This window comes from Salvelinus sp. IW2-2015, unplaced genomic scaffold (assembly GCF_002910315.2).
Source record: "Salvelinus sp. IW2-2015 unplaced genomic scaffold, ASM291031v2 Un_scaffold3542, whole genome shotgun sequence".
Lineage (NCBI taxonomy): Eukaryota > Metazoa > Chordata > Actinopteri > Salmoniformes > Salmonidae > Salvelinus > Salvelinus sp. IW2-2015.
Window position 1 is genome coordinate 33668 of NW_019944822.1, and position 10920 is coordinate 44587.

General features: G+C 40.3%; 2 protein-coding genes and 1 long non-coding RNA gene across 3 annotated transcripts; 1 reads left to right on the top strand and 2 right to left on the bottom strand.

Moving 5' to 3' along the window:
• Window positions 1–1743: 1743 nt before the first annotated feature.
• On the bottom strand, window positions 1744–7279 carry LOC139025910 (fucolectin-like; the record flags this gene model as incomplete). The annotated part of the gene is made up of 6 exons (XM_070441165.1): window positions 1744–2712; window positions 2795–2904; window positions 3073–3213; window positions 5490–5635; window positions 5854–6127; window positions 7201–7279. Coding segments are annotated over 5 exons (702 nt in total), but the record flags the coding sequence as incomplete, so codon positions are not given.
• LOC139025911 (uncharacterized) lies at window positions 3724–4725 on the top strand. Its single transcript, XR_011477581.1, has 3 exons — window positions 3724–3787; window positions 4431–4557; window positions 4640–4725. It is a non-coding gene; the product is annotated as an uncharacterized lncRNA (long non-coding RNA).
• Window positions 7280–8252: 973 nt separating the features above from the next.
• On the bottom strand, window positions 8253–10674 carry LOC112076065 (uncharacterized). Its single transcript, XM_024142947.2, has 5 exons — window positions 10568–10674; window positions 10238–10331; window positions 9923–10024; window positions 9599–9841; window positions 8253–8527 (listed from the first exon to the last, which is right to left on the bottom strand). Exons 1-5 carry the CDS (start codon window positions 10568–10570, stop codon window positions 8253–8255), a joined length of 717 nt encoding a protein of 238 aa, XP_023998715.2. The 5' UTR covers window positions 10571–10674.
• Window positions 10675–10920: the final 246 nt, after the last annotated feature.

Consider the following 10920-nt stretch of genomic DNA (forward strand, 5'->3'; position numbering starts at 1 on the left):
TGTCAACAAAAACACAATTAAGTTCTGAACATTCACTGTAGCTCATTTGGTTTCCTGGAGTGGTTTTCCATGCAGGACATTGTTTGTAGTATTGTTATAGAACATTTCCTCCTTTCCATTTCTCCCCCTCGGTCTCATGTCATGTTGTGTTCTCATTAGAACACAGTCAGTTAAGCGATCAGGCTTCATTTTGCCTCAGTCCTTCTCTGTCGCATCGAATGCCTTGTCACTGTTACAGCATTTAGWTTAGWAAGACAATGAGTCTCTCATAGAAGCAGGACAAGGCATGGGTCCCTTTTACCATCTGTACTATATACCTAGACATTAGGTAGCCTAGAATCCACCCTGACTATCACTGTTGTTTTACTATTGTTTCACGTCAACAATAGGGACATGGAGGTAATTATCGTTGTTAATTCCAGGCTAGGGTCGTAGCTTTCAATCTGGTTGTGTATGTCTTGTTCATTGCCTTTCTGGACGTCTGTTAGCGATAGCTACTGAATGTGTTAAATTCCCAATCTGTGATATTTGCAGACGTTTTGAAAGTTGTTAAAATGTGGGGGTAGACCTTTAAAAAGGTAAACAGTAACTTAGAGGTAGAGAGGTGTCTTGTCTTCTAAGAACATACAGTAAAGATAGAATAACAATAAACAGAGGTAGAGTGGTGTCCTTATTCTTCTAGACTCCATCTTAGAGAAACTAATATAACGAGGTAGTAGAGGTCGTCTTGGTCTCGTCTCTAAGAGTTTGACCTATTGATTAGGACTACAACTAATAATACAGAGGCTAGAGTGGTGTCTTTTCTTCTAGACCTCACATCTTAGAGAAAATGCTAATAGCTAAGAGAGGTCTACGAGATGGTGTCTTGTACCTTCCTAGGAGGCCAGATAGATACCAACGATAGTACGGGATAGAAGGTGATGTCTTATCCTTGCGTTAGCACCTACCATTCGCGTTAAGAAGCAAATTAACAGCTATTTCATAAAGAGGTAAGAAGATGGTGTTATCCTCTGAGACTCCATCTTACGATAACGAATGATTAAAGAGGTAGAGAGGTGTACCTTTCATCCTTCTCTTAGACCCCATCTTAGATAACTAATATACCAGAGGTAGAGAGGTTTGTCTTATCCTTCTAGACTCCATCTTAGATAACTATATAAAGAGGTAGAGAGGAGTGTCTTATCTTCTTATGACTCCATCTTAGATAAACTAATATCAGGAGGTAGAGAGGTGTCTCTTCTAGAGCCATCCTTAAGATAAACTAATCTATAATGTAAGTAGGTAGAGAGGGTGTCTTATCCTTTTCTAGACTCCATCTTAGATAAACGAAATATGAAAGGGGTAGAGAGGTGTCTTTCCTTCTAGACTCCATCTTAGATAAGACTAATATACAGAGGTAGAGAGGAGGTCTTATCTTTAGACTCCATCTTAGATAAACTAATATAAAAGAGGTAGGAGAGGTGTCTTATCCTTCTAGAGCCATGACGTCCATCTAGATAATATAAACAGAGGTAGAGTGGTGTTTACTTCTTCTAGACTTAGCATCTTAGAGTAAACTAATATAAAGAGGTAGAGGGTGTCTATACCTATCTAACTCCTCTTAGATAAACGATATAAAAGAGGTAAGAGGTGTCTTATCGCTTCTAGACTCCATCTTAGATAAACTAATATACAGAGGTAGAGAGGTGTCTTGTCTTTCTACTGTAGACTCCATGATAGATAAACTCAGAGCGAACAATAATGTATTCAACAAGGAAATGTCTTTAATCTAGGTTCAATGATTTACTGAATAGTCAGGAAGTACACATTGTTTATGTTCAGCATGATGAAAGCACAAGTAGCAGACATACTGTATAAAATATACCATACAAATCATGTAAAAATAAAAATTGATTTACAGCAGATATTCAATGSTATTATACACCTACTTATATGAAATCTGAACATGATTCGTGTGTGTCTGTGCCTTTCTGTCAGAAATGTAATTCAGAGTAGCGTTCTACCAGAATATATCAGCAATATTCAGACCATTATCAACATACAGTTAACTTCCAAAATGAAGGAAACACCAACATAAATTGTGTTAATGGGACGTTATGCCGCCACCAGCCGCCAGAACAGCTTCAATGAGCCTTGGTATAGATTCTACAGGTGTCTGGAACTCTATTGGAGGGATGCGAACACCATTCTGTCAGGAGAAAAATGGCGCCGCTCCAGAATCTTCCATGTGTGTTCTATTGGGTTCTGGTGACTGAGACGACCATGGCATATAGTTTACATGATTTTCACGCTCATCAAACCATTCAGTGACCACTGGTTCCCTGTGGATGGGGGCGTTGTCATCCTGGAAGAGACCACTCCCATCAGGATATAAATKATTCACCAGAGGTTGAAGGTGATCACTGAGAATGGCTGTGTATTTATTGGTGTTAACCTTGCCCTCTAAGTGGTTGAGTGGACCTAAACCATGCCAGGAAAATACACCCAGAGCCGCCAGATCCGCCCTCATTTATTGAAATGTTTCCTTGTTTTGGCAGTTACATGTAGTAACAGTGCAGAGAGTATGAGAATTAAAATATCTCACAGATCCAGTTGTTTGACTTGTGACATTCCTCGTCGTTCCACTCCCCTGGGTCTGATGAACGGTGGAAAAACTCCACACAGTCCTGGTTTGCCCCTAAATAGCTGCTAGGCTTTCCAGTCCTCCAATACCTGCAGTATAAACAACAGAGCATCAGGCTGGCCACTCTCACAGAAACTACTCCAGTCAGTCAGTGAATTACAGAACTCTTACGCTGTGGTTAGTGGTGTGCCGTCCACCCATTTCCAGGTCCCCTCAGTGTCAACGTTCATCAGACCGATCCAAGTCTCGTTCCCCGGTCCGTATAACCCATTGATAAATGTCTGTTATTATGGCAGAAAGACCGTATTATTAATACAAAGTCTCCACTGCACACACACCACACACACAACACACACACACCACACACACACACACACACACACAACACACACACACACCACACCACACAACACACATCCCCACACCACACACACACACACACACAACACCTGTTCCTCTCTGCTGTTTATGATCACAGGTGTGCTCCTCTCTCGTTGTGCAGTCCTCTCTGCTCTGCCTCCAGGTTTTTAATCGCGGTGGTGGTGTAGTACAGCTGGAGACAGATGTTCCATCTTCAGGACAGGGTCCTCCTGGACAATATCAAGATTAATTTTTATTTTTTTATTTTTACTTGAAAGATTTATTACACTGGTAAAATGTTACATTCATAGAAAATGCTTAAGAAATTAAAAACGGGAACAAAAAACAAATATATATATATATTTAACCTTTATTTAACTTAGGCAAGTTCAGTTAAGATTTACTTAAGAACTAATTGTTATTTACAATGATGGCCTACACCGGCCAGACCGGACACGCAGGGCAATTGTGTGCCGCCGTATGGGCTTCCAATCACGGACAGTTGTGGTACTGCCTGGATAAATTTGTTAGTCCATATTATGTGATCGCAGACAGTCCTTTCCAATAGTACAGTAAACTGCATTTTACTGTTAATCTTGTTGTTTAGCTTTTTCTATCTCCCTTTGTAGCTGGTCTCTTCTATATAGCCAGGTTGTTTACTTACCTGGTTAGCTGGTCTCTCATTTAATCTGGTTGTTTTATTACTGGTCTGTAGCTGGTCTCTCCTTTTACTGGTCGGTGCTGTTTCCTCTCTTTAGCCAGGTTGGTAATTACTGTCTGAAGCTGGTATCTCTCATTAGCCAGGTTGTTATTACTGGTCTAGCTGGTCTCTCATTTAATCTGGTTGTTATTACTGGTTTGTAGCTTGGTCTCTCTCTTTACTGGTCGGTAGCTGGTCTCTCTTTGCCAGGGGGTTTGGTTGTATTACTGTCTGTGCTGGTCTCTCTCTTTAGCAGGTTGGTATTAACTGGTGCTATAGATGGTCTCTCTCTTTAGTCAGATTGTTTATGTTGAGCTGGTCTTCTGTAGGCTGGTTGGTCTCTTTCTTTAATGTAGGTTCTTCTTTATCTTATAACTTGTCTGTAGCTGGTCTCTCTCTTTAGTCAGGTTATTATTACTGGTCTGTAGCTGGTCTTCTCTCTTTAGTCAGGGTGCTACAACTGGTCTATAGCTGGTCTCTCTCTTTAAGTCAGGTTGTATTAGTGATCTGTAGCTGGTCTTCTCCTCTTTAGCAGGTTTGGTATTACTGGTCTAATAGATGGTCTCTCTCTTTAGTCATGATTGTTATTACTGGTTGTAGCTGGTCTCTTTCTTTAATTAGGTTTCTTATAACTGGTCTGTAGCTGGTCTCTTTCTTTAGTCAGATTATTATTACTGGTCTGTAGCTGGTCTCTCTCTTTAGTCAGGGTGCTACAACTGGTCTATAGCTGGTCTCTCTTTTAGTCAGGTTGTTATTACTGGTCTGTAGCTGGTCTCTTTCTTTAATTTAGGTTCTTATAACTGGTCTGTAGCTGGTCTCTCTCTTTAGTCAGGTTGTTGTAGCTGGTCTGTATCTGGTCTCTCTCTTTAGTCAGGTTTGTTGTAGCTGGTCTGTAGCTGGTTCTCTCTTTAGTCAGGTTTTGTAGCTGGTCTGTACTGTGTCTCTCTTTTAGTCAGGTTGTTATAGCTGGTCTGTAGCTGGTCTCTCTCTTTAGTCAGGTTGTTGTAGCTGGTCTGTAGCTGGTCTCTCTCTTTAGTCAGGTTGTTGTCAGCTGGTCTGTACTCTCGGTCTCCTCTCTTTAGTCAGGTTGTTGTAGCTTGCCTGTCTCTGTATCTGGTCTCTCTCTTTAGTCAGGTTGTTGTAGCTGGTCTGTAAGCTGTCTCTCGCTGCACCGGAATGCTCACCAGTAACTAATGGAACAGTGAAAAAGTGAAACAATGATTACATCACTGATGATTTAGAATGCTACCCCCCCCACTCCCTTCTGCCGTCAGGACAACTTCAATTCCTCTGGCAATGGACTCTACAAGATACCGAAAGCGTTCCACAGGGATGCTGGTCCATGTTGACGCCAGTGTTTCCCACAGTTCTGTCAAGTTGGCAGGATGTTCTTTGGGTGGTCGACCATTCTTGATACACATGGGAAACTGTTGAGTGTAAAAAACCCAGGAGTGTTGCAGTTCTTGACACAAACCGGTGCGCCTGGCACCTAATACCATACCCCTTTCAAAGGCACGTACATATTTTGTCTGGCCCATTCACCCTCTGAATGTCACACATAAAGAATTCACGTCTACATTTTCTCAAGGCTTAAAAATACTTATTTAACCTGTCTCTTCCCTTTCAACTACACTGATTGAAGTGGATTTAACAGGTGACATCAATAAGGGATCATAGCTTTCACCTGGATTCATCTGTCATGGAAAGAGCAGGAGTTTTCAATGTTCCGTACACTCAGTGTATAAAAGTAATGTAAACCTTAATTGATGACGAATGCGAACAGTGAAGACAGTTACGGATGATTACCTGCAGGAGTACCATGAACTTCCAACTCACACAGAGTGAGCCATTCCGACCTGCCAGGGATGACCACAACAACGTAGCGACCCTCCATCTCATTGCACTGGAAGGTGTGGGCCTCTCCTGCTGGGATGTGGGAGATGACGGCACATCTGAGAGAGAGAGTCAGAAAGATGGAGAGAGAGATATGGAGTGAGAGAGGGAGAGAGAAAGAGATGAGTGAATTAAGACATTCTATAATGTACCATACAGATTCTGACTCTWTTAAATAKGTAGCCACAGAAWAGCTACAGTAGCATGGATGAAGACCAATGTATCAGAAAACCTTCAAGACRTGACATAAAAATGTACCAACATCTATATGTGTCACCTGGGGTTGTTGATGCCGTTGTTCTCCAGAGAGTCACCGATGCGGATCTCAGCACCATCAAGCCTCTCAGGACAGCAGTCTCCTCTGTTGGTGAGGGTGACCTCTGTTATTCTGTACACATTCAGCAGGTCCACTCTCCACCACGGGTTTCTGTCTTTCAGAGTATGGGTGCAGGATCCATAGTGTGTGTTTCTTTTCCCATCAATGGCATCGGAAGCTTCGCGATTCYCATACAGTGATGACTGAGTGGCCACTCCGTTCAACGCCAAATTTCCTACAGGGACATGGCGAAGAATGTTTGAATACAGAAAGTACCTGTTTGATTGTTGTAAGCATAGCCTGTGGTTGACAGGACTCTATGAAGACTAGGGCCCTGTTGAATTAGGGCCCTCTGAATAATTCACCAGCTGACAACAAGGACGTAGAGGAGGCTACGTGAGGACAAACTGAAAACAGAGAAACTAGAAAATGTACATTTCCAAATTAAAATGTGCATGCTTGCTAGCTTGTATTTATGGTTGTGAAATACGTTATAGTAGTGATAGTGAACTGCAGTACTAATGGTAATGACTGGTTATAATTGAAACATTTGTTTGATTAATTGATTGATTGATTGATTTCTTGCCTGAACAAGTGATACTTGATGTGGTGTCTGTATCTTGAAGAGTTCAAAAGTTACTAATACTGTTGGGGGTGATTTTATGCTATTTTAAGCAACTTTAAATAGTTATAATTTATAAATATTTGGAAAATGTTAAAGTTGATTTTATGTTTGTAGCTGGAATGGTTAAAGTGCAGTAGCATTTCAAATGTCTACCATTGTGTATCGTTGGCATTTAGTCCGTAAAATGTTACGCTAATTCATGTGGCTCGCGACAGCAAAAGTTTCACTTTAAATATTTCAGACAAATTATTATTTAGAACCTTACATCCTTTATCTACTTCCCCAGAGTCAGATGAAYCCAYGGAACCCCGTGTCATGTCTCTGTGTCCAGTATGAAGGAAGTTAGAGGTAGTTTCACAAGCCAATGCTAACTAGCGTTAGCACAATGACTGGAAGTCTACAGGTAGAGTAGCTAACGCTAGCGTACCTGTATCTTGAGATACTGCTGTTTTAGTAACCACATCAACTACTTTCTCTTAACTTTTACAAACATTTGACATTTTTAACACTTTCCCAACAACTTGGACAAAAAGTTACAGCATATGAAATCTGAAATCAGAAGTGTAATAATCTAAGTCTAGTGGATTAAATAGGTGATCTAACTGTCCCAAAGTAATATAGTTGTTATTGTATTATGTTATACAGACAGTAATTTCTAATAGTTCAGTAAATTGAAATGTTACCTTTGATCTTGTTGTTCAGCTTCTCTGTCTCCCTCTGTATCTGGTCTCTCTCTTTAGTCAGGTTGTTGTACCTGTCTGTAACTGTTCTCCGCTCACCGAATGCTCACCAGTAAGCTAATGAACAGTGAAAAAGTGAAACAATGATTACATCACTGATGATTTAGACTCACCCCCCCACTCCTTCTGCCGTCAGGACAACTCTAATTCCTCTGGCAATGGACTCTACAAGTACCGAAAGTGTTCCACAGGAGGTGCTGGTCCATGTTGACGCCAGTGTTCCCACAGTTCTGTCAAGTTGGCAGGATGTTCTTGTGGTGGTCGACCATTCTTGATACACATGGGAAACTGTTGAGTGTAAAAAACCCAGGATGTTGCAGTTCTTGAACAAACGGCGCTGCACCTAATACCATACCCTTTCAAAGGCACACATATTTTGTCTGGCCATTCACCTCTGAATGTCACACATAAAGAATCCAGTCTACATTTTCTCAAGGCTTAAAAATACTTATTTAACCTGTCTCTCCCTTTCAACTACACTGATTGAAGTGGATTTAACAGTGACATCAATAAGGGATCATAGCTTTCACCTGGATTCATCTGTCATGGAAAGCAGAGTTTTCAATGTCCGTACACTCAGTGTATAAAAGTAATGTAAACCTAATTAGACAATGCGAAAGTGAAGACAGTTACGGATGATTACCTGCAGGATACCATGAACTTCCAACTCACACAGAGTGAGCCATTCCGACCTGCCAGGATGACCACAACAACGTAGCGACCCTCCATCTCATTGCACTGGAAGGTGTGGGCCTCTCCTGCTGGGATGTGGAGGAATGACGGCACATCTGAGAGAGAGAGTCAGAAAGATGGAGGAGAGATATGGAGTGAGAGAGGGAGAGAGAAAGAGATGAGTGAATTAGACATTCTATAATGTACCATACAGATCTGACTTTTATAATATGTAGCCACAGAAAGCTACAGTAGCATGGATGAAGACCAATGTTCAGAAAACCTTCAAGACATGACATAAAAATGTACAACATCTATATGTGTCACTGGGGTTGTTGATGCGTTGTTCTCCAGAGAGTCACCGATGCGGATCTCAGAGCACCAACAAGCCTCTCAGGACAGCAGTCTCCTCTGTTGGTGAGGGTGACCTCTGTTATTCTGTACACATCAGCAGGTCCACTCTCCACCACGGGTTTCTGTCTTTCAGAGTATGGGTGCAGGATCCATAGTGTGTGTTTCTTTTCCATCAATGGCATCGGAAGCTTCGCGATTCCATACAGTGATGACTGAGTGGCCACTCCGTTCAACGCCAAATTTCCTACAGGGACATGGCGAAGAATGTTTGAATACAGAAAGTACCTGTTTGATTGTTGTAAGCATAGCCTGTGGTTGACAGGACTCTTATGAAGACTAGGGCCCTGTTGAATTAGGGCCCTCTGAATAATTCACCAGCTGACAACAAGGACGTAGAGGAGGCTACCTGAGGACAAACTAAAAACAGAGAAACTAGAAAATGTACATTTCCAAATTAAAATGTGCATGCTTGCTAGCTTGTATTTATGGTTGTGAAATACGTTATAGTAGTGATAGTGAACTGCAGTACTAATGGTAATGACTGGTTATAATTGAAACATTTGTTTGATTAATTGATTGATTGATTGATTTCTTGCCTGAACAAGTGATACTTGATGTGGTGTCTGTATCTTGAAGAGTTCAAAAGTTACTAATACTGTTGGGGTGATTTTATGCTATTTTAAGCAACTTAAATAGTTATAATTTATAAAATATTTGGAAAATGTTAAAGTTGATTTTATGTTTGTAGCTGGAATGGTTAAAGTGCAGTAGCATTTCAAATGTCTACCATTGTGTATCGTTGCATTTAGTCCGTAAAAGTTATGCTAATTCATGTGGCTCGCGACAGCAAAAGTTTCACTTTAAATATTTCAGACAAATTATTATTTAGAACCTTACATCCTTTATCTACTTCCCCAGAGTCAGATGAARCCARGGAACCCCGTGTCATGTCTCTGTGTCCAGTATGAAGGAAGTTAGAGGTAGTTTCACAAGCCAATGCTAACTAGCGTTAGCACAATGACTGGAAGTCTACAGGTAGAGTAGCTAACGCTAGCGTACCTGTATCTTGAGATACTGCTGTTTTAGTAACCACATCAACTACTTTCTCTTAACTTTTACAAACATTTGACATTTTTAACACTTTCCCAACAACTTGGACAAAAAGTTACAGCATATGAAATCTGAAATCAGAAGTGTAATAATCTAAGTCTAGTGGATTAAATAGGTGATCTAACTGTCCCAAAGTAATATAGTTGTTATTGTATTATGTTATACAGACAGTAATTTCTAATAGTTCAGTAAATTGAAATGTTACCTTTGATCTTGTTGTTCAGCTTCTCTGTCTCCCTCTGTATCTGGTCTCTCTCTTTAGTCAGGTTGTTATTACTGGTCTGTAGCTGGTCTCTCTCATTAGCCAGGTTATTATTACTGGTCTGTAGCTGGTCTCTCACTTTAATCAGGTTGTTATAACTGGTTTGTAGCTGGTCTCTCTCTTTAGTCAGGTTGTTATTACTGATTTGTAGCTGGTCTCTTTCGTCACAGTAATGCTGACCAGTGACTAAGGGAACAGTTAAAATATTAATCAATGATTATGTCACTGATGATTAAGAATGGTTCAGTGAAAACATACTAAACTTACAGTTGACACACAGGCCTATGATCCCAGCCAGTAGGAGAATACACAGCAATCCAAGACACAATGCAGCAACTCTGAATGAGCTCTTCCACCACTGAAAATGTACTGAATCACAAGATGTTTTCATACAATCTTTGCACCAACATGTATTGTTCATTTTTATTTTAGATGACAGAAATTCATTATTTTCTTTCAACTCAACCCCACCACCATAAGACTCAAACACAGACACTGTGTGTGTGTGTGTGTGTGTGTGTGTGTGTGTGTGTGTGCTGTCTCTTATACACATCTAGATGTGTATAAGAGACAGGTTGATACCTGAATATTGAAAGCCATGTCTTGTTCTGGGCTTGACATACATGTCGTCATCAATATCCAAGATCTTCATTGTGCTGGAGTCATTGTCTTCTGTCTGTGTTTGTATACATTTCCTCAGATATCTTTACATATGATGGTTGCACATTACTAAATGTTTACTAAAGCTTGTCCTAATAAACCTTTTAGACAAAAACACTTGAGACAAAAAGTAATATGCCAAATAAGCACACACAAACAGTCCGTTTCTCAGACCACCAGTGACACATTAGCCAAAGAAAATAATCAGAATATTAATACAAAATAACAAATGCAATGAAAAAACATTCTTACCATGGTCACAGTTAAATGGATTCATCCAAATATGTTCCACTGGTGTTGAAGTAATATGGAGGTGCGGTCTGAGCTGGTGGCAATGACTCAATGGCTTATTTACCATGTTACCATATTTGATTAAAGGCTAAAGTCTGATTGCAACACATGTTACTCAACACGTACGTCCATGTGAGATGATCTTGTTTTTTTTTACCGTTTATTAATTTATGCTGCTTTGAAAGTTGATAAACTTGTAAAACCACGTAGGAGAAAAGGAATTTCTAAGTTTCTGCTGGGATTATGCACACTACAGTACATTACTCATGTATTTAGAATAGAAAGACGTTCACAAAACTGCAACAACAAAAAAA

What these genes read in the sequence shown, in the direction of transcription:
- LOC112076065 (XM_024142947.2), bottom strand. An exon ending in ACATGGCTTTCAATATTCAG is followed by an intron (nt 10,025 to 10,237) that starts GTATCAACCTGT and finishes CTTGTGATTCAG; the next exon opens with TACATTTTCAGTGGTGGAAG. An exon ending in GCTGAACAACAAGATCAAAG is followed by an intron (nt 8,528 to 9,598) that starts GTAACATTTCAA and finishes ATGTCCCTGTAG; the next exon opens with GAAATTTGGCGTTGAACGGA.